We start from the raw sequence: 24,324 nt of genomic DNA on the forward strand, positions 1-24,324 counted from the left end.
GCACCCAACTCATGTGCACTCCCTCTCTCAAATAATAAATAAGTCTTTTTAAAAAATGTACAAGGAGCTAGAGAAGAGAGGTAAACAACTAACTGAAGCATGAAAATGATGCATGAACAAAATTAGAGTATTAAACAAAAAACTATTAGAAAGAATCAAACATATTCTGGAGCTGAAATAACAGAATTGAATAATTCACTAGCAGACTTGATGGGCAGAAGAAAACAGTCAATGAACTTGAAGAAAGGTCATTTGAAATCATTGAATCAGAGGAGCAAAAGAATATATAATGAAGAAAATTGAAAAGAGCCTAAGGGACTATGGGACGTAATTAAGTGGACCATATATACATTATGGGAGTTCAAGATGGAGAAGAGAGAAAGGGGCAGAAAGCTTATTTGAAAAAAATAATGACCTAGAACTTCCCAAATCTGAGGAAAGAAATGGATATTTAGTTTTATAAAGCTCAACTCCACTATGGTTAAACCAGAGACCCACAACAAGACACTTCATAATCAAAGTGTCAAAAGTTAAAGACAGAATCTTGAAAACAACAAGAAAAAAGTGATTTACCATATAGAAGAGAGCTTGTATAAGATTTTCAGCAGATTCTCAGCAGAACCTTACAAGTCAAAAGGCAATGGGATGTTATATTCAAAGTACTGAAGGAAAAAAAGCTACCAACCAAAAATACTGTATCTGGCAAACTCATCCTTCAAAAATGAGGGAGAGCAGCAGGAGAGAAGCAACACATCACATACAAGATCTCAGTAAGATAATAAGCAGATTTCTCATCAGAAATTTTGAAAGCCAGAGGGTAGTGGGCAGATATATTCAAAATGCTAAAAAATAAAACTCAACCAAGATTCCTTTATTCAACAAAACTGTTTTTCAAAAATGAGACAGAAATAAAGACATCCCCAGATAAACAAAAGCTGAGGGAGTTCATTTCCACTAGCCCTGCCTAGCAAAAAAAGCCTAAAGGGGATCCTGCAGAGTATAATGAAACACCAAATAGTAACTTGAAGCCATATGAAGAAATAAAGATGTCAGTAAAGGTAAATACATGGGCAATCATAAAAACTACTATTATTGTAACATTTTATAACATTTGGTTTTGTATATGGTTAAGTGACTAATTCAAGTTTCATAATTATTATTATTTATTTATTTATTTATTTATTTATGATAGTCACAGAGAGAGAGAGAGAGGCAGAGACACAGGCGGAGGGAGAAGCAGGCTCCATGCACCGGGAGCCCGACGTGGGATTCGATCCCGGGTCTCCAGGATTGCGCCCTGGGCCAAAGGCAGGCGCCAAACCATTGCGCCACCCAGGGATCCCAAGTTTCATAATTATTAATCTAAAAGCTAGTATTATTATAACTTTGAAATTCCATATTTTGCTTTCTACATAATTTAAGACACTAATGCATTTAAAAGAATTATTAATTTCTTTTGTATAAAGATGTAGTTATATGACATCAACAACCAAAATAGAGCTGTAAAGGCACAGTTTTTTTTTTAAGATTTTATTTATTTATTCATGAGAGACAGAGAGAGAGGCAGAAAGAATCAAACATATTCTGGAGTTTTAGAATATTCTGGACACAGGCAGAGCGAGAAGCAGACTCCATGCAGGGAGCCTGATGTGGGACTCAATCCCCGGACTCCAGGATCCCATGACTCCAGGATCCCGCCGTGGGCTGAAGGCGGCGCTAAACCACTGAGTCACCGGGGCTACCCAAGGCACAGTTTTTATATATTACTAAAGTTAAGCTTGTATAAATTCAAATTAGAATATTATAACTTTAGAATATTAATTGGAATCATGATGATAACCACAAAGACAATAGCAATAGAAATACACAAAAGGAAATGACAAAAGAATTTAAACCTTTCACTATAAAAAATCAACTAAAAATAAAAAAAACAGTAATTCAGAAAATAAGGAACAAAAAAGCTATATGACATTTATTTATTTATTTATTTATTTATTTATTTATTTATTTATTTTTAGTATGAATCTATAAGGCATTTAGAAAACAAATAGCACGATGACAAAAGTGCATCCTTCCTTATCAGTAATTGCTTTTTAAAAACATTTTTTTTTAGTAATCTCTACACCCAACTTGGGGCTCAAACTTATAACCCCAAGATCAAGAGTCGCATGCTCTATCAACTGAGCTCTTTTACTTATCAGTAATTGCTGTAAATGTAAATGAATTAAACTCTCCAATCAAAAGACAGAGATTGATGGAATATATTAAAACACATGATCCAACTACATGCTATTTACAAGAAACTCACTTTAGATCTAAAGATATAAGTAGGGGATCCCTGGGTGGCGCAGCGGTTTGGCGCCTGCCTTTGGCCCAGGGCGCGATCCTGGAGACCCAGGATCGAATCCCACATCAGGCTCCCGGTGCATGGAGCCTGCTTCTCCCTCTGCCTCTGCCTCTGCCTCTCTCTCTCTCTCTGTGACTATCATAAATAAATAAAAATTTAAAAAAAAAATAAAAATAAAAATAAAAATAAAGATATAAGTAGATTGAAAGTGAAAGAATGGGAAAAGCTACTCCATGTAAATAGTAACCAAAAGAGCACAAGTGACTATACTAATATGAGGCTAAAGAGACTTTAAATCAGAAAATATTATAAGAGATAAAGGAGGACAGTACATTAATTAAAAGGTTCAATATAGCTCTAAAATATAACAATCATAAATAATTATGTATGTAATGACAGACCATCAAGATATGAAGCAAAAACTGACAGAATTGAAGGGAAAAATAGACAACTCTATATTAATAATTGGAGACTTCAATGACCCACTCTCAGTAATTAGTGGAATAACCATAATGGAAGATAATTAAGGAAAGAGAAAAATTAATGCAATAAACCAACCAGATCAAATAGTTATATATGAAATATTCTGTATTCTATATATACATACAACAGCATACACCTTCCTTTTAGTGCACACAGGACATATTCCATGATAGACAATATGTTAGGCCACTAATTAAGTTCCAATAGATTTTAAAAGATCGATATCATACAAAGTATCTTCATTCTGTGAAACCAGCATCACCATGATATTAAAGCCAGATATAGACACTAGAAGAGAACTGCAGGGATCCCTGGGTGGCTCAGCGGTTGAGCGCCTGCCTTCAGCCTGGGGTGTGATCCTGGAGACCCAGGATCGAGTCCCACATCAGGCTCCCTGCATGGAGCCTGCTTCTCCCTCTGCCTGTGTCTCTGCCTCTCTGTGTGTGTGTGTGTGTGTGTGTGTGTGTGTGTGTCACGAATAAGTAAATAAAATCTTTAAAAAAAAAAAAATAGAAGAAAACTCCAGACCAATATCCCTTATGAACATGGATGCAAAATCCACAGCAAAATACTAGCAAACCAAATTTGGCACCATATCATATGGATTATACATCATAATCAAGTGGGATTTATCTGGGAATACAAGTAGTTCAATATACAAAAATCAGTAAGTGAATTACAGTACATTGATAGAATGAAGGACAAAAACCACATGATCATCTGAATTGATGCAAAAAAAACCCACATTTGACAAGATTCAACACATTTCATTATAAAAACACTCAAAAAACTAGCAATAGAAGGAAACTATCTCATAAAAAACACATATGGAAAAACCCACAGCAAACATATTCAATGGTGAAATACTGAAAGCATTTCCTCCAAGACCTGGAATAATGTAAGGATACCAACTTTTGTCACTTTTATTCAACATAGTATTGGAAGTTCTAACCAAAGCAGTTAGCAAAGAAGGAAAATGAAAGACATCCAAATTGAAAAGCAAGAGGCAGAATTATCTCTTTATAGATATATAGATAACATGATCTTATATGAAGAGAGTTCTAACCAAAGCAGTTAGCAAAGAAGGAAAATGAAAGACATCCAAATTGAAAAGCAAGAGGCAGAATTATCTCTTTATAGATAGATAGATAACATGATCTTATATGAAGAGAGCCTTAAAGATTCCATACAGAAAAATTAGAGCTAATAAGCAAATTCCGCAAAATTGCAGGATACAAAATCACAAAACTCAATTGCATTTCTGTATACTCACAATCTGAAAAGGAAATTAAGAAAACAATTCTATTAGCAATAGCATCAAAAACAATAAAATACTTGGACGCCTGGATGGCTCAGCTGTTGAGCACCTGCCTTTGATCAGGATGTGATCCCGGTCCTGGGATCAAGTTCCACATCGGGCATCCTGCATGGAGCCTGCTTCTCCCTCTGCCTATGTCTCTGCCTCTCTCTGTGTGTCTCTCATGAATAAATAAATAAAATCTTTTAAAAAAATAAAATAAAATAAAATACTTAGGGGTTAAGCTAACCAAGGAGATGAACCACACTGAAAACTACAAAACATTACTGAAAGAAATGAAGAAGACATAAATAAATGATAAAGTATCTCATGTTCATAGATTGAAAGATTTAATATTGTTAAGATGTTAGTAGTATCCAAAGTAATCCACAGAGTCAGCACAACCCCTATCAAAATCCCAGCAGCATTTATTTTGCAGAAATAGAAAAATCTATCCTAAAATTCATATGGAATGTCAAAGGATCCTGAGTAACCAAAACAATCTTGAAGAACAAAGTTGGAATACTCATTCTTCTTGATTTTAAACATATAACAAAGCTACAGTCATCAAAACAGTGTGTAATCTCATAAAGACAGACGTATAGGCATGTGGAATAAAATGGAGAACCAAAAAAATTTTTTGTGAGTATGGTCAAATGATGTTCATCAAAGGTGCCAAGACCATTCAATGGGGGAAAAGATAGTCTCTTCAACAAATGGTTTTGGGAAAACTGAATAGCCATATGCAAAAGAATCACATTAGACCCTTATCTAATACCATGTACAAAAATTAACTCAAAGTAGAAAAAGATCTCCTATATCAGACCAAAAACTATAAAACTCTTAAGAGAAAATAAAGGGGAAAGCTTCATGACATTGAATTTGGCATTGTTTTCTCAGATATGACACCAAAGACACAAGCAAAAAAAGGCAAAAATAGACAAATGGAACTACATCAAAGTTTAAAACTTTTGTGCATCAGAGAACATAGGAGTGAAAAGGCAGTCTATGAAATGGGAGAAAACATTGTAAAACCACATTTCTGATAAAGGCTTAATATCCAGACTATATAAAGAACTCCTATAACTCAAAATTTAAACATTTTACTACAGAACTGACAGAATTAAAGGGAAAATTGAAAAACAAAATAGGGGATCCGTGGGTGGCACTGTGGTTTAGCGCCTGCCTTTGGCCTAGGGCGCGATCCTGGAGACCCGGGATCGAATCCCACGTCGGGCTCCCAGTGCATGGAGCCTGCTTCTCCCTCTGCCTGTGTCTCTGCCTCTCTCTCTCTCTCTGTGTGACTATCATAAACAAATAAAAAAATTTAAAAAAAAAGAAAAGAAAAGAAAAAAAAATAACCTGGTTTTTAAAAGGGCAAACAATTTGAATAGACATTTCTCTAGAGATGATATACAAATGGCCAACAAGCATATGAAAGGATGCTCAAAAAAAAAAAATGAAAGGATGTTCAGTATCACTAAACACAGAGAAATGCAAATCAATATTGCAATGAGGTATCTTTTCATCAGGATAGGTACTATTAAAACAAAAAAAAATTTTAAGGTTTTATTTATTTATTAATGAGACACAGAGAGAGAGGCAGAGAGATATAGGCAGAGGGAGAAGCAGGCTTCCCTGCAAGGAGCCCAGTGCAAGATCTTTGGCCCTGAGCCAAAGACAGATGCTCAATCACTGAGCCACCTAGTTGCCCCTAAAATAAAAAATTTTAACAGAAAGTAAGTAGTGGCAAGAATATAAAGAAATTAGAACACTTGCCCACTGTGGGTAGGATTATAAAATGGTACAATTGCTTGGAAAGCTGTATGGTGGTTCTTCAAAAAATTAAAAATAGAATTACCATATGACCCATCACTCCCACTTCATATATTCCCACATTGGTATATATGTAAAAGAATTAAAAGAGGGTCTTGAAGAGATATTTGCACATTCATGTTCATAGCAGCATCATTCACAATAGCCAAGAAGTAGAAGCAACCAAAGTGCCTATCAACAGATGACTAGGTAAACAAAATAGGATATATGCAGATAAGATGAAATACTAATTCTGCTTTTAAACAGGAAGGAAATCCTCCCATCCTATGCTACAACATGGGTGGTAGCATAATGAAGACAAGATACTAAGTGAAAAAAGCCAGTCATAAAAAGACACTATATAATTTGATGTACCCAAGGTGTCTACAGGAATCATTTTACTATAAAAAACAGGGCAGCCCGGGTTGGTCATCAGTTTAGCACTGCTTTTGGCCCAGGTTGTGATCCTGGAGACCCGGGATCAGATCCCACATCGGGCTCCCTGCATGGGACCTGCTTCACCCTCTGCCTGTGTCTCTGCCTCTCTCTCTCTCTCTCTCTCTCTCTCTCTCTCTCTCATGAATAAATAAAAAATCTTAAAAAAAAAAACAAATAGGGGTGCCTGGCTGGGGGGGTTCAGTTGGTTGGGCTTTCAACTCTTTATTTTTTTTTTAAAGATTTTATTTATTTATTCATGAGAGACACACAGAGGAGAGAGAGAGAGAGAGGCAGAGACACAGGCAGAGGGAGAAGCAGGCTCCATGCAGGGAGCCAGACGTGGGACTCGATCCCAGGTCTCCAGGATCAGACCCTGGGCCGAAGGTGGCGCTAAACCGCTGAGCCGGGCTTTCAACTCTTGATTTTAGCTCAGGTCTTGATCTCTGGGTCATGGGTTCAGGCCCCATATTGGGCCCCGCATTAAGCTCTGCACTGGGCATGGAGCCCACTTAAATTTTCAAAAAAAAATTTTTTAAGAAAATAGAATGTGGGTTACTAGGGGTTGGGGAAGAGGGAAATAGGGTATTATTGTTTGATGTGTATAGAGTTTCATATTACAAGATGGAAAAGTTCTGGAGGTCTGTTGCACAACTATGTGAATATACTTGACAGTACTGAACTGTAAACTTAAAGATGGTTAAAATAGTAAACTTTATATGTTTTTGCCATAATTTTTTAAAAATTTAGAAAGAAAATAGGTAATCACAAATGTTGCCACAAAAGCAGAGATACAGGAAGTCTCATACATTGCTGGTGGGAATGTAAATGGCACAGCCACTTTGGAAAACAGTTTGGCAGTTTCTTTAAAAAATTAAACATGAACTTATCATATGGCCCAGCTATTCCACTTCCAGGTACCAATCCCCCCAAAATGAGAATATATGTCTAACAGAGGCTTACATGGGAATGTTCATAGCAGCATTATTCGTAATAGTCAAAAAGTGGAAACAACCCAAATGTCCATCAACAGTTCAATGGAAAAGCAAAATGTGCTTTATTCATACACGGGAGTACTATTCAGTAATAAAAATAAATGAACCCTTAAAAATAAAATCTTAAAAAAAATAAAAAAATTACATGAACCCTTGATACATGCTATGATATGGACAAGCCTCAAAAAATATTAAGCTAAGTAAAAGGAAGCCAGATACACAAAATCACATATTGTATAATTCTGCATATATGAACTGTCCAGAAGGGCAAATCAGTAGAGTAGAGGAGTGGTTGCCTGGGGCTAGAGGTGGGAATGGGAATTAACTGTAAACAAGTATGGGAGATCCTATTTCAATCATGAAGATGTTCTCTCTCTCTTTTTTTTTTTTTTTTTTTTTTTTAAGATTTACTTACTTATTTTAGAGAGAGAGCAAGAAATCACGCATGAGTAGGAGGAGGGACAGAAAGAAAGAATCTTTAAGCACACTCTGCACCAAGCATGGAGCCTATCATGGGACTCAGTCTCATGACCAATGAGCTCATGACCTGAAGTGAAACCAAAAGTTGGACACTTAATCAACTGAGTTATCCAGGCACCCCTATGAAGATGTTCTAAAACTTGGGCAGCCCAGATGGCTCAGTAGTTTAGCACTGCCTTCAGCCCAGGGCCTGATCCTGAAGACCTGGTATCGAGTCCCCCGTCGGGCTCCCTGCATGAAGCTTGCTTCTCCCTCTGCCTGTGTCTCTGCCTCTCCCTCGGTGTTGCTATAACATCTTTATCTTACAATGTGGGGGTTTAAGACATACTACCTATAGATGATGGAACGTAGATCAAGATAGTTATTTTAGAAGAGAAGCAGGGAAGTGGCATAAGTGAGTTAAATCCTTATCTAGCACAGCAGAAGCCAATAGGTAATGTCTAAAGTTGATAAATCAAAAAAATAGTGATAGCATATTTTTTAGAGATGTTTACAGTAACTTTCAGAAGAAAGAGTTTAAAAGTTCCCTCGAGGGTACTGCTGGGGGCAAGCAGTAATGGAGAATGGTGTTAGTGGAAGACTTCCATCATAAATCTAGTGCAAGTACTTGATTTTTCAGAAATCATTTGCACCAATTAATAAGGATTAGAGAAAAAATGTACACATTTGAAAGACAAAGTTATCCCATCCCCACCTCCTCTTTAAAAAGAAAGAAATCATTTGTGCTTACAGTGGTCATTATTTTTCCTACTGACTAAATCGTACCCTAGTCCAGGAGTGTATATTCTCAGAATATATGCCTACTCCCTGGTGTTTGAAAAGTTCCTAAAGAGCCCAGAAATGATTTGGGGCCTTACCCTTTGAATTTTCAAAGCCTGAGCTCCTGGACCTGGGTCCCAGCACTTGTCTCCCAGTAAAGGGAGACTAACAAATGGTATGGGTCTGCCTGGTGTGTCACAGGTACTTACATTGATTTTGGTATAGTCAGGGTTATCACCACAAAAATCACAAAGACACTGAGACTCAGAAGGGTGAATTGAATAGTGTGGATATGAGTTTAAAACAATCAAACAGGGACACCTGGGTGGCTCAGCGGTTGAGCATCTACCTTCAGCTCACAAGATCCAGGATCGGGTCCCACATCGGGCTCCCTGTGGGAAGCCTGCTTCTCCCTCTGCCTATGTCTCTGCCTCTCACTCTGTGTGTGTGTCTCATGAATAAATAAATAAATCTATGAAAAATTCAAACAAAAATATATAAGGTCTGTGTGCCATCAAAGCCTACGTTCTTTATCTCCATCGGTTGGGCTTTCTTATGATCATTTCACCTGTAACAGAAAACCCAGCTTGCTTAAGCAATAACAATATACATCAGTTCATGTTGCTAGAAATTTAACAGTGGTATGAACATCATGGTTGCTGAGCCAGCAGCTCAACAGGATCATTTAGAAAACAGTTTTTGTTTCTCCATTCTAATATCCACAATTTGGGGTTTATCCTGAGACTGATAGTCAAGTTTAGTGAGAGACTGACTTCTCTCATGGTTATCTATTTCCTAAAATTAGGAAGTCTGCAGCCCTGAGCCTCCAAGATCTGGGACTGCTCTATTTTCCCTCTTTTGTAATGACCTAGACTGCCTGCTCTCTCTCAGGAGAGGATTTTAGGTACAGACACATTGTTGACACATGGCCTTCCCTTGCACTTGTATTTCTGAGAACCCAATACTCAGGAAATTGAGAGGAAATACTTTTCATTTTTTCTTCCATAGGGACAGAATCTGCCTGGGCGAGTCCTTTTTCTGCGTTACGTGGTCCAGACCCTGGAAGATGACTTCCAGCAGATCCTGAGGAGGCAGCGACAGCATCTGCAGCAATCCATTGCAAGCACTGTGCTGTCCTGTGACAAGCAGCCCCACAATGTCAGGTAACCAGCGCCTGAGCCTGGGGGTGACAAGAGGTTGGGGCACAGGTGAGCAGCTACTTAAGGCTCAAGAACATTGACTGGATTCTCATCCCTTTATGTCACTCAATAGTGTAATAGGGATAGCTATTAAAACTATAGATGATCCTAAAAGGCAGTCTCTCTGTACCAGCTATGTGTTGGGCACTGCAACTTTTGTGGTTTTACTCAAGACCATCAGATGCCCTTTGGTGTATTTCAGAATTGTCCAGACACCCTCAGGAGACCCAGGGGGAAACTTTAACTTATGTAACTTATAAAAGCTGCTTTTATAGAATCAGGGCAAGCAAGAGCTTCTGGAAGCTTCAGAGCAGGGAGGTACCATATCCTTATAAACGTGATTTTTAAATCTATAAATAGATTTCTAGAGTGGTGATCTCAGGCCAGAATTTTCCGCTTGGGACTACAACCTTTGCTTTTTTTGGAAAAGGTCCTCACCAGAAAAAAGTACCGGCATCACTGAAACTCTTCCATTCATATTTATGGTCCCATATATTCTTGCATGTTTGTTAAAAATAGTTTTCTACAGGCCAATATGGGATATTGACTATTATAACTACTTTAGGTAGAAAAAAGGAGGAAGCTTCATATTGTTTTGAGCATCATCCAGCTTCCCTGCTTAGTTTGCATGACCGTTTTCATCTTCCTAGATGCGGCATTTTATGTAAAGTTTAAATGTTAGTGATTATAGGACAGAAAATCAGTAAGTAGGGAATCTACAAAAAGCATGGGATAGCATAATTGGGTTTTAAATAGAAAAATAACCATTTTATTAATGAGAGCAACTCTACCAGCCATTCTGCTATGTGAGAATCGGATTGAGTGGAGACAGGAGAAACAAACCCACTTGATCCAGTCATATTAGTTGCTTCCATTTCTACTTTACACCATGCAGAGTATGACCTTGGGTTTAAGGTTTAAAGATAAGCATTGTGGCTTCTAAGTCAAGCCAGATCTTCCTTTTGTTTTTTATAAATGAGAAAAATCTGTTCAGATGGAGGAAAAACATGCTGTCTGATTCACCAAGAGACGGATATTAGATTGAGGCTGTGGTAACACAGATGTATACATATGTTTATCAAAATTCAAGTAAAAACCTGGTGCAATTTATTATATATAAACTATACCTCGAAGGTGAGTTTTTGTTAATTGAAGTAATAGCTGACGCATAGTGTTATATTAGTTTAGGTGTACAATATAGTGATTTAAGGGGCACCTGGGTGGCTCAGTTGGTTAAGCATAGGCCTTTGGCTTGGGTCATGATCCTGCGGTCCTGGGGTCAAACCCCATATCAGGTTCTCTGCTCAATGGGGAGCCTGCTTCTCCCTGTTTCTCTCTCTGCCACTCCCCCTGCATATGCTCTCTCTCCTCCCTTTCTGTCAAATAAATAAATAAATAACATCTTTAAAAAAATAAAACAACAGTATAGTGATTTGACAACTCTATATGTTATGCTATGCTCACCACAAGTATGGCTACCATCTGTCACCACACAACACTTCCATAATATCGTTGACTTCATTCCCTGTGCTGTACCTTTCATCCCTGTGACTTACTCATTCCATAACTTGTAGCCTATACCCCCCAATCCCCTTCACCTATTTTACTCATCTTCCCACCCCTTGTGCTCTGACAACCACCAATTTGTCTTCTGTATTTATGAGTCTGTTTCTGGTTTTTTGTTCATTTTGTTTTTAGACTCCACAAATAAGTGAAATCATATGAAATATGAAATGAATAATACGAAATCATATTTGTCTTTTTCTGACTTACTTCATCTAGAATAATACCCTCTTGGACTATCCATGTTCTCACAAATGGCAAGATCTCATTCTTTCTCGTGGCAGAGTAATATTCCAGCGTATGTATGTATGTATGTGTATATATACATATATGTATCACATCTTCTTTATCCATTCATTTATTTTTGGATACTTAGGTTGCTTCCATGTCTTCGCTATTGTCAATAATGCTGCAGTAAACATAGGGGTGCTGTTCTGAACAAAAGACACAACAGCCATGTTTCTGTTTTATTATTATTTTAGAAACCTAATAGAAACAGAAGAGGAAAGGAATTTACACATAGATGAAGGTACTAGTAGACAATAAATGAGAATAAGGCAGTGTTACATTAAATCAGGTGCTTACAACATCCAACCTCATCAGCTGGGGAAACCCTATGGAAACATCCAGGCTGGTGTCATGAGCTGAGGGCACCTGGGTGGTTAAGCATCTGCCTTTGGGTCAGGTTATGATCCCAGAGTCCCGGGATCAAGTCCTGCCTCAGGCTCCCCACAGGGAGTCTCCTTCTTCCACTGCCCATGTCTCTGCCTCTCTCTCTGTGTCTTTCATAAATAAATAAATAAAATTTTTAAAGTCATCAACTACTTTGATTACTGATTATTTATATATGCCCTAATTTTTCTTTCTGAAAGTTTTTAGAATCCTCTTATTGCCCAGTATGTTTGTTGTAGGTCTGTATTCACCCACTATACTGGGCATTCAGTCTAGAAACATCCTTCATTCCTAGAAAATAGAGTTTTTAAGTCTGTTATCATGTTTTTAATTTCCAAGGACTTTTTAACTTTGTCTCTTATGTCCCCTTTTAAAATTAATAAAAAGTATTCTATTCTTGTTTTCTTCTTTCATGGACCCATACATTCTCATATCATTGATGATATTATGGCTTTTGTTTTTGTTTATTCTCTGTATAGTCTTATTTTCTCCTAAATTGCTTTTTTAGGGGGAGAGGGGAGTTGGTCTTGGCTACTTTGACCTTTATTTATCTCTCATAATAGAATATTTCCATAAATGTCTGGTAAACCTTGGTAGTCTATCCAAGTTTAAGGGTGACAGACTCAACAGCTGATGGGAGTTCCGAGTACATGGGAGGAATTGTCATTTCTGCACTTCCCTGTAGGTGGAACTGACTGCCTATTTATTTATTTATTTATTTATTCATGAGAGACACAGAGAGAGAGAGGCAGAGACACAGGCAGAGGGAGAAGCAGGGAGCTCCATGCAGGGAACCCGACGTGGGACTAGATCCCGGGTCTGCAGGATCACAACCTACCCAGGCTGCCCACCATTTCTTAAAAAATACTTTGTCAATGTCTTCAGGTCTTTCCTATTGGGCTGGATAGGTTTTCCAGAGAAGACTTCCTATTTTCTACATAAAGGATAAAGACTGGGATGCCAAGATTTTGAAAGACGAGTGTGGGAAAATAGCAAGAGTCTCTGCGTTCAGCATGCATATGTTTACGTCATGCCCCTGTTGTGCTTTGATGCCCTTGCCTCCCAGCTGTACCTGATATCCTAGTACAAAGACCCTCTGTTTTATCTCTGCAGGATGTTAACCTGTAGTTTAGGGTCTAAAATTTTCTTGAAGAGCTTACAAACCATTATGCTTATTTTCCCTTATATCCTTTAATTCTCACTTCAGAGAAGACTTACACTGCCATTTGCACAGCTTATTGAAGATTCCTTTTTTTTTTTTTTTTCTTTTTTGGTAAATAGGATTAGGTAGAATTGCTTTTCTCTATTGCTTTTGCTCTACTCTTCCTAAACCAGTTTTCTCAATTCTACTAAGTCAGTTAAAATCCATCCCTTTGGGCAGCGCAGGTGGTTCAGCAGTTTAGCACCGCCTTCAGCCCAGGGCCTGATCCTGGAGACCTGGAATCGAGTCCCACATCAGGCTCCCTGCATGGAGCCTGCTTCTCCCTCTGCCTGTGTCCTCTGCCTCTCTCTGTGTGTGTCTCTCATGGATAAATAAATAAAATCTTTAGGAAAAGAATAAATAAAATAAAATCCATCCCTTTGCTAAAGTCAGATTAAGAATCATCCTTAAGGGGCATCTGGGTGGCTAAGTGGTTGAACATCTGCCTTTGGCTCAGATTGTGATCCCGGAGTCCTGGGATCAAGTCCCACATGAGGCTCCCTGAAGGGAGCCTGCTTCTCCCTCTCCCATGTCTCTGCCTCTCTCTGTGTGTCTCTCATAAACAAATAAATAAAATCTTAAATTAAAAAAAAAAAAAGAATCATCCTTAAAGGGAAGGAGCACATGGGTAGCTCAGTTAGTTAAGCATCTGACTCTTGATTTTCAACTCAGGTCATGATCGCAGGGTTGTGAGATCAAGCCACACATTGGGTTCCATGCTGGGCGTGGAGCCTGCTTACATTCTTTCTCTCCCTCTCCCTCTGTGCCGACCCTGACTTCTCTTCCTCTCTTAAAAAAGAAATCATCCTTAAAGCATGAGGGGCAGCCCTGGTGGCTCAGCATTTAAGTGCCGCCTTCAGTCCAGGGCGTGATCCTGCAGACCTGGGATCAAGTCCCACGTCGGGCTCCCTGCATGGAGCCTGCTTCTCCCTCTGCCTGTGTCTCTGCCTCTTTCTCTCTGTGTCTCTCATGAATAAATAAATAAAATCTTAAAAAAAAACCATGAATACACTTGCCTTATTTAGTTAATTGGTAACTTTTGATTTTATGATTAGCATCTCTTAATTGACTCCTCAAATCAAAGGCTGGGACCTTGACAATTACCTGCATCTAACCATGCATCCATCCCCCATCACCTACTTTTGCACCTTCCTGCACCCAAAGTGATCAACATACTGAATGTGCATCATTTCCTTTCCATTTTTATGTAATTTTATATCTAAAAATGTGTTCCTATACAGTATATGTTTATATTTTAGTTCCTTTCTGCTGTATATTAAAGGATATCATGCCATACATAATCTATTGGGACTTATTTTTCACTTTATATTATAGAGTACTAAGGTTTGTCCATACTGTTACTTATCACTGTAGCTTACTCATTTTCACTACTATGTAGTATTCTATTTTGTGAATATACTTCATTTCCCTTCCATCCTCTAAAATTTCACTGTTGTTGTCTCCTTTCCTTTCTTCCCATTCCTTGTGGATTTTTTAAAAGAATTATTTACTATAGCATCAGTGGGATTTTAGGAGGTAACAAAATTAGAAGTGTGTATTAAATCTACCATTTTTACCTGGGTTACCTAAGTGATCATCAATAGTAATTTTGACTGTTTGAGATGGTTTTACCTTACTAACTTTTAGAGCCTTCACCCTGTATATAGTATGACTCTATTGCACATACTCTAAACCTCAGTTATTTGCATTAGTAGATGATACCTAATCCTAGAAAGCCAGCAAGGACCTGAGTGGTCATCGGGTCTGACTTTCCATCTGCTCCAGGAAATGTTCCTGGTCAGGAGGCCATGGATACTCTTTGACCTCAGAGGTACCTTTCAATAATCTCAGGAAAATGTCAATATTTCAGCTAGCTGTTATAAGCTTACTGGAATTAAATGTAGGGTTTCCATTAGACTTGTTTAAATATTGAAAATCACCTAAGATCCCTCTTCATTGCCTTTGGAGAAATCTAGGGACTTCAGAGCCCAGGTTTAAGGCTGTGGTTTTGAGCACCATACAATAAGACAGAAGTTTAAACTTTTTTTGTTCTAATCTTTTTTCCATTGCAGGGATGTTATCAAGTGGTTGGTCAAAGTAGTAACTGAAGATGGATTAACTCAGCCCCCAAATGGGAATCAAACCTCTTCAGCAACAGGAATCTTGAAGGCCAGCAGTAACCATCCTTCTCCCCAGGCCAACCTGACAAAGAACACCAATCAGCTGTAAGGGGCAGGCACAAATTGTCTTTCCCAGGGCTGTTGGGATTTATTGCAGTAAAGAACAGCAGTATTCCTAAAAGAAGTTTCCACAAAATTAACAGGCTCTTGAAACATAGGCTGATTCTTACTAAAGACTGGCTTAGTTTGTCTAAATTCTGTGCCAAAGTTTAACAAAAGCAGATGCTTTCCCTCTCAGATGAATAGGACTTCACTAAGTGAACTTAAGTTCATAAAGTCGAAGTGAAACAAAAGCTAGGGAATTTTGTTTCCTGGATTCTAAGTGACAGTGCAGGGTTGCAGCTGCTCATCACTTCAGATGACCATTGATGGAAGAGAAGTCATGGATAGTGGGTGTTCCAGCAGCCTGTAGTCCTCAGGGAACTTTATGTCTCTCCTCCAGTCCTGAGAGAAGAATAGCAATTCAACCTGCAGATTCTAGCAGGTTATAACAGCAATGACTCAGACCAGGGCAGGTCCCATTACCTCAGACCACACTGAGAAGAGATTCTTGATGTTTCTTTTATGGGCTTGAGAGTGGTTTTGGCATTTTTTGAGAGATGCCAAGATTTTAGGATCCAGAGCTGTCCTTATAGGTAACCTACCATTCCATGTCAGTCATACTATTAAAAGCCAGTCACATTTGACATTTCAAATACAACATTTATGCCTAAATTCATAACACTATTTTATAATCTAGTTTCCCCAATCTAATTTTCATATAAGGCCTATGGGTTTTAACTAATTGAAGAGAGAATCTTGTATTTAAAGGGAGAATGTTTAGAACAATGAAGCACTTGCTTGACTGGGTGGGGGAGGCCCTAAAGTAGGGCTATCTTAGAACCCTAGTATATAGTTCCAAGAGAGAAGCAGACACTATTCCTACAATAGAAGAAAATCTTTATCATAATCTATTTTATTACTATTATTTATTATAAGTAAATATTGCTAGAAATAAAAATAAGGCCCTTGAAAAGTCAGTTTATCATGATCTTAACGATGGGCACTACCATTTACCATTAATAAGTGTGAATCTGCCAGATATCTTACACAGAACTTATAACTTCATGAAAAAGATGGTATTATTCCCCCATTTTAGAGATGAGAAGACTTGGGCTCAGAGCAGTTTAGTAACTTCTCAAAAGTTGACCAGCTTATGATCATAGAGCCTGTAATGTCATTGCAGAATCTGATGCCAAAGCCCTGGCCCACCTATTGTGTTACTAGCTGAAGATTTTCTGAAAACAGAGCCCTTTCTTCCATCACAAATAAAAATGCATGTTAAAAAAGCCTGACTTCAGGCCAGGCCCACCTTTCTGAGGGAAAGCCTAGATTCTTTTTGCCATATCAGCCTGGCTTTCTCCCACATTTAGGTCTTGATGGGAGAGAGGGTCACAGTCCACCAGCTGAAGTTCTGAGACTGAACTTTGTAAAAGATAATTGTAAAGGAATCAGTGACAGGAAAATCATATGGTAAATATGTATTTTCTCCTGTATCAAAGAAGTTCAAGTGACTAATAGTCATCCTGGACCCGTTTCTTCATCTGGAAAATAGAGAAGTTATAGGTTAGATCCTTAAAGCTGTCTAGATCCTTAAGATCAAATGTTTCTATCTTTGAATTTAAAAGGAGCTTGCTTTTACAGCTCAACCACAAGTTCTGAGAGGTTCAGATAGTATGATCTGGCAAAAGGGATTCAGGTAGGTGAAATTGCTAAATAAAAGCATGCTGATAGCTTGAGTAGTTCTTTCTGACCTAGTATTTGCTTTACAAGATCCTTTCATAGACGGGAGGGGACCTCTCAGCTAGCAGGGTGGCTCTTTGCCACATTCTCCCACTCACTTATATTCTATGTTCTGGGCACAGGATTGTGTGTCAGCTGCAAAGGATGCTGTCCATAGCCGTAGAGGTAGACAGGACCCCCACCTGCAGCTCCAATAAAATTGCTGAGATGATGTTTGGGTTTGTGCTGGACATTCCTGAGAGGAGTCAGAGGTGAGTCTTAGTTTTATTTCTGTTTTATGTTCTGGGAATAGAATATCTTTTTTTTTTTTTTTTTTTTTTTTTTACAATTTATTTATTTATTTTAGAGAAGAGCGAGTAGGGGTGAGGGGCAGAGGGAGAGAGAGTCTCAAGCAGATTCCACACTAAGTGTGGAGCCTAACTTGGGACTCAATCCCACAATTCCAGGATCACGACCTAAGCCAAAACCAAGAGTCAGATGCCCAACCAACTGTACCACCCAGGTACCCCTGGGAACAGAATTTCAAAAGAAAATTCTGAGCAGTAGTTAAACTGGGGGGAAAAAAAGAGGTAGAGAGATAGTTCCTGTCTCTTTAACCTTTTGGGGAAAAAAAAGGTTCTCAATGAATTATGTACAACTAAGGCACAGGTTCTTGAAACAGGCAGGATACCATAACTGGAGCCTACAGTTTCTTATTTAATTCATTTGGCTAATAACTTTACTCATCCCTCAAGGTTCAGCTATTCCCTGATCCTCAACCATAGAGCCTGATATAAGTGTTCACTAGAGGCTTGATGAATGAAGTAGGCATGTCCACTATTAGGGGAAGAAGAGGTGAGCCAAGAATGACAACAGTTGGACCTGTAGAAAAAGCCCAAAGAGTAAGAATTAAAAATTCAGTTTCTCTAAGCATGAATTAGTAAAGCATTCCCTTAGGAGGGAATAAAGAAATAGAGTTCTTGGCTAGGACCAACAATTCCTCCCTTTAACCAGTAATTTTAGAATCTAGAGGAAAAAAATAAATGAATGAATATGAATTCATGAATAGTTGCTAGCACAGGAAATAACCATGAGAGAGCCATTGTAACCCTTGGGGAAATTATCTCCATCAGCTCTATGTCTGACTTCTCATGCCTAACCCCTAAACTCCCAGTTGGCAGCCAAGACTATTATACAGTTCTGGTTCTTCTATTAGAAGAAAATGTCAAATCAAATAGTGCTGTAATCAAGATTTAATAAAAGTACCCCACTAAGATTAAGAAAAACATTTATTGGATCCCTGCAATGTGCCTGTAATTGTCTGTTATATTTTCATGAAACTATGATGTTATTCTCCCTATTTAGCAAATGAGAAAAATACTCAAAATAAGGAAATAATTAATCCAAAGTTACACAGCTAATTAGATTCATACATATATAAAGCCAGGACTTTTTAATCCCAAATTCAGTATTCAAAGAAGTTCATATGTTATAGCAGTCAGATCAAAAGAAGTGTACATAAATGTCATGCTTGCTCTATCACTTTGTCAGGATTATTTCATTTGGGTCCAAATCCCATACCATTCATTCATTTAAGCCCAGATTCTTATGAGAGATGGGAAATCTAAGGAATGGGTAACTATAAACACATTTAGACTTAACATTGACAAAAATAATTTAAATAAAGCCTGATCCTATTTTAAAACTCAGAATGGGCAAATTGACAATCACCCAGATTATACTAGAATATAATTTATATAGCCTTTATTTTGATTTATTTAAAATTTTTTTAAGTTCAGATATACGTTACATACAATTTGTATAACTAATTTACACAAATATTCCATGGGTTTTGACAAATGCATAACCGTATGACCTATCATGTTCCAATGGTTCATTGATAGTATATACAAATCCTGCAACCTTGCTAAGTTCACCTATTATATCTCCTGGGAATTTTTTTTCAGTTTTCTTGGGATTTTCTATATACACAATCATATTGTCTACAAATAAAAACACTTAAGTTTAACATCTTCCTTTCCAATCAATATTCCTTTTGCTTCTTTTTCCTGCCTTATTATATGGACTAGTAATCCAACAGAATGTTGGAGAAGTAGTAAGAGCAGACATCCTTGCCTTATCCCTGATCTTTGGGGAAACATTCAGTCTTTGACCATTAAGTGTAATGTTAGCTGTAGATGTTTCATAGGGGTCCTCTATCAGACTGAGGAAGCTTCCTTCTATTTCTAGTTTATTGAATGGAGTGCTTTTATGAAGAATAGGTATTGAAATTTGTTAAATATATTTTCGGTATCTATTGAGATAATCATAATTTTTCTTCTTTATTCCATTGATGTGATGAATTACATTGATTAATTTCCTAATGTTAAACCAACCTTCATTCTGGAATTAAAAAATTGTACTTGGTTGTGATATGTTACCCTTTTTGTGTATTGACAGATTCCACTTACTAATATTTTGTTAAGGGCTTTCTCATCTGTGTTTACAAAAAAATATTGATCTGTAATTTCATTTTCTTATAATGTTCAACTTTACTCATATTTAGAGAAATATAAATTAAACACTACAGTGAGATACCATTTTTCACCTATCCAAATAGAATTTTGAGGTACAATAAATACACTCCATTAGAGAAGTTTTAAGAAACCAAGTACTCACACATTGCTGGTGGTAATGCAAAATGGTACAAATCTATCAGGAATTTTGCAATATCTAACAAAACTAAGTGTACATTTACCTCTCGACTCAACAATCTCACTTCTAGGAATTTGCCCTGAAGACACACTTCTAACAGTATGAAAATACGATATGTAGGATATTCATTACAGCATGGTTTGTAATTGTAAAATATTAGAAACAACCCAAAAGCCCATACATAGGGCAGTGGCTGAATAGCTGTAGTACATCTACCAAGTGGAATATTAAGCAGCTATAAAAAAATAAAAATTAAAAGTAGGAGCAAAATTACTGAGCTGATTTCCAAAATATATTGTTAAGAAAGCAAAATCCAAAAGAGTATGCATAGTAAGTATATGTATCTTTTTGTAAGAAGGGAGAAATTTTTAAATGTGCATGATTATCGTCATTTGTCAAAAAAGTTAAGATAAATGGCAAGTTAAGATAAATGGCAAACTAATCAAATTGCTTATGTACAGGGAATGGATGGGAATGGGCTGGAAAGGAGAAAATGTAGGCCAGAGTAATACTAGTGGTGGTGTTGGTGGCATAATACTTCCAAGTATACTTCTTTGTATAGTTAAAACTTTTAGGCTTTAGGAACCACATTAATGTTTTATATTCTCAAAAAAGGAAAATAAGTTAACAAGAGAGTTGAAAGATATATCAACAAGGGAGGGCCTAAGATGGAATACAGACACAAATTAACCTGTGTTTTAATAACATAACTGGAGTGAAGGAAGGGGTGTGAGGGAGAACAAGCCCAAGTAACTTTTTTTTCAGTTTTTATTTTTAAATAATTATGGATTCATAGGAGGCTGCAAAAAAACAAAACAGAGAGGTCCTATGTATCTTTCACTCTGTTTTCCTCCAGTGATTACATAACTATAACTCTTACATAACTATAGTACAATACTATACATTGTATTACAATGATTATTACAGTGATTACATAACTATAACTCTTACATAACTATAGTACAATATCACTAACAGGAAATTAACATTGGTACAATCCATAGAACATATACAGATTTCACCCATTTTATATGCACTCATTTGTGTGCAATGCGATCACATGTAGATTCATGTAACTATCAGCACAATCCAGATATACAGAACTGTCCCATCTCCACAAGGATCCCTTTCCTTTTATGGCCACACCATCCATCTTCCCCAATCCCTGGCAACCACTAATCTTTCCGAGTAATTTAAAACATAGTATTTGGACTAAATACTCTCAGGCTAAAGGGAAAATGAACTGTAAATAAATATTGAACTCTAGTTAGTAGATTCTTTTTCACAGAGGTATGAGTTAACAATTCAAAAACTATCTTATATGTATTCTAGGATTAAACAAATAAATGTATTGTGGATAATGAAAGCCAAGTTTCTTATGGTCAGAGAAGAGAGTTACACATATGAAAAGGGGAAAGGATAGAAGGAGCCCTGTGGTGCTAGATTGAAATTGGAGGTATCAGTATGAACTTGTGGTTTCTAACAAATATAGATAGATAAAGGAATAGATATAGATGTGTGTGTGTATTCATACATCTTTTTCCTACCTCTACCCACTGAGAGAACATAGAAATAATTACACCTTAGTAGCAATAAGCTCACCTAGTACTCAGACATTTGTTTCTAAATACCAATTTACAGTAAAAGAAACCAGAGTTTCTTGAAGAAGAGGATAATTGCACAGCTAAGGTAGGGAAAAATACAAGATGAACCTGGAACATCTTGTGCCAGGAAGTAAGGAAATGTTCAAAGGATGTTCAGAACATGGTAGGTTAAAGGGCTTCTACTGACCAAATCTGGGATAATTTAGGCATCAAAATAAATATTGAGAGTAAAAGACTGTAACTATTAAATAAAATAAGAATCTATGATTCTAATACTGACAAGAAGGAAGGAAGAGAAGGGATGTTCTTCCTTACAGTTGAAAGCCAACTAATAAATGTAAAAAGAAACAATGAGTTAGGAAAAAATGCCACTTGACAACCATCATAATAGTTAATTCAGGTATGAATGGATATTAAAATGGTGAAAGTTAAACAAAAAAAAATGGTGAAAGTTTGTGGAGTATCAAGGTATTTTCATAATCTCAAGGTATATTGCCATAAGATTTTCATTAATTATAATGGGAAAAATAATAACTTTAGAGTGGAGGCATTACCTTAGTCACTAAGTGTTCAAAGTTAGCATTAACAATAAGACAAGTTGGCATCGTATGCCTTTTCATATGATGCACTGAGAAAAACAATATAATTCTTGCAATACTCTTGCCCAAAAATGCATAACCTCAATCTAATTGTGGAGAAATATCAGACAAATGAGAAATAGTCTATGAAAAAAACTGACCTGCACTTTTTTAAAATGTCAATGTCATGAAGGACAAAATGAAGTTGAGGAACTGTCCCAGTTCAAAGTCAAAGGACTTGCAAAAACAGTCAACTGAATGCAATGTGTAATCTGTGATTTTCTTTTGCTATAAATAGCATTATGAGGGCAATGAAAAAAATCTGATTAAAGTTCTTGGATAATATAATAGCATTGTAATAAAATTAATTTCCTGATTTTGATCATTGGATCTAGTTATCTAAGAGAATGTCCTTGTTTTAGGAATTATACAGTGAAGTATTTAGGGGTAAATGGGCATGATGTCTGCAACTTACTCTCAAGAAGTTCAGAGAAGATCTCTCTCTCTCTCTCTGTAACTATCATAAATTTAAAAAAAAAAAAAAAAAAGGGATCCCTGGGTGGCGCAGTGGTTTGGCGCCTGTCTTTGGCCCAGGGCGCGATCCTGGAGACCCGGGATCGAATCCCACGTCGGGCTCCCGGTGCACGGAGCCTGCTTCTCCCTCTGCCTGTGTCTCTGCCTCTCTCTCTCTCTCTCTGTAACTATCATAAATTTAAAAAAAAAAAAAAAAGAAGTTCAGAGAAGAAAATTGAAAAACAGAGGGAAGGATAAAGAAGATGTGATAAGCATTTGGTGAAAAGTATTAAGGGTGTTTGGGAATTCTTTGTACTATTCTTGCAACTCTTCTAGGAGTCTAACAAAAAGTTAATTTAAAAAAAAGGTATATTTGTTGTAAATATTATATAATCTGGATTTTTTTAGTCATCTGATAATCCCTGCCTTTTAATGGGAGTTACTTATTCTATTTACATTTAATTGTTGGTTTTATATCTGTCATCTTGCTTTTTGTTTCCTACTTGTCTCTTTTGTCCTTTGTTCATTTTTACCTCTTTTTCTGCCTTCTTTTGGATTAAGTATTCTATTATTTCATTGTATTTTCCAATTGGCTCTTAGCTTTTTTTTTTTTTTTTAAGATTTTATTTGTTTATTCATGAGAGACACAGAGAAAGAAGCAGAGACATAGAGGGAGAAGCAGGCTCCTATGTGGGACTCAATCCCAGGACCCCGGAATCACAACCTGAGCCAAGGCAGGCACTCAACCCCTGAGTCACCCAGGTGCCCCAGCTCTTAGCTTTTTATAATTAAAATTTTATTTTGACATAATTATATATTTGCACTAATTATAAGTAATAATACAGAGAGATCCCATGTACTCTTTACACAGTTTCCCCAGTGATAAATATATTGCAAAACTATAGTACACTATCACAGCCAGCATATCAAGATTGATACAAGCCAAGATACAGAGCCTTTTCATCACCACAAGGATTACTCACGTTGCCATGTCATAGGCATACACACTACCCACCCCCACCCTATGTTTTCTTAACCCCTGGCAGGTAAACTGATCTCCGTTTTTATATTTTTGCCATTTCAAGAATCCTTTTTTAAGATTTTATTTATATATTTGAGAGAGAAAAAAGAGAGAGAGAGAGCACAAACAGGATGAGGGGCAGAGGAAGCAGAAGATTCCCTGCTGAGCAAGGAGCCCAATGCATGACCTGAGACAAAGGCAAACACTTAACCCACTGAGCATCTTCCTGCAAGGGTCCCTTTACATACCCAAGCACCTCTCATTTCAGGAATATTTTATAAATGGAATTATACAGTATATAACCTTTTGGGGTTAGCTTTTTTCATTCTGTATAATTCCCTAGAGATTCACTCAGGTTGTTATGTGTATCAATAGTTAATCAGTTTTTATTACTGAATAGTATTTCATGGTGTGAATGTACCATGGATTTTTCTTTTTAACTACCCCTTGAGGATATCTATTTCTTTACAGTTTAGGACTATTAGGAATAAAGCTGCTATAAATATTCATATATTTCACATAAATCTTCATCTGAACATAAGTTTTCACGTCTCTGGAATAAACGCCAAGGAGTATGATTTTTGTATCATATGTTAATTGCATGTTTAGTTTTTAAGAAATACCAAACTGGCTGTACTATTTTACATTCTCACCAAAAACATATGTGTGATCTACTTTCTCTGCATCCTGGCCAGCATTTGGTGTT

General features: G+C 37.0%; 1 protein-coding gene across 2 annotated transcripts in view; it reads left to right on the forward strand.

Annotated features, from left to right (window-relative positions):
* The window catches only part of SIMC1 (SUMO interacting motifs containing 1), an 81,458-nt gene that overhangs the window by 40,579 nt on the left and 16,555 nt on the right, over positions 1-24,324 (forward strand). For both annotated transcript variants that reach the window (XM_041750062.1, XM_041750063.1), the window contains 3 exons: positions 9,620-9,774; positions 15,319-15,471; positions 17,331-17,459. In XM_041750062.1, coding sequence (XP_041605996.1) covers positions 9,620-9,774; positions 15,319-15,471; positions 17,331-17,459 — 437 coding nt within the window. The remainder of the gene's footprint in view (positions 1-9,619; positions 9,775-15,318; positions 15,472-17,330; positions 17,460-24,324) is intronic.

The sequence above is a fragment of the Vulpes lagopus genome, chromosome 3 (assembly GCF_018345385.1).
Source record: "Vulpes lagopus strain Blue_001 chromosome 3, ASM1834538v1, whole genome shotgun sequence".
Classification (NCBI taxonomy): Eukaryota; Metazoa; Chordata; class Mammalia; order Carnivora; family Canidae; genus Vulpes; species Vulpes lagopus.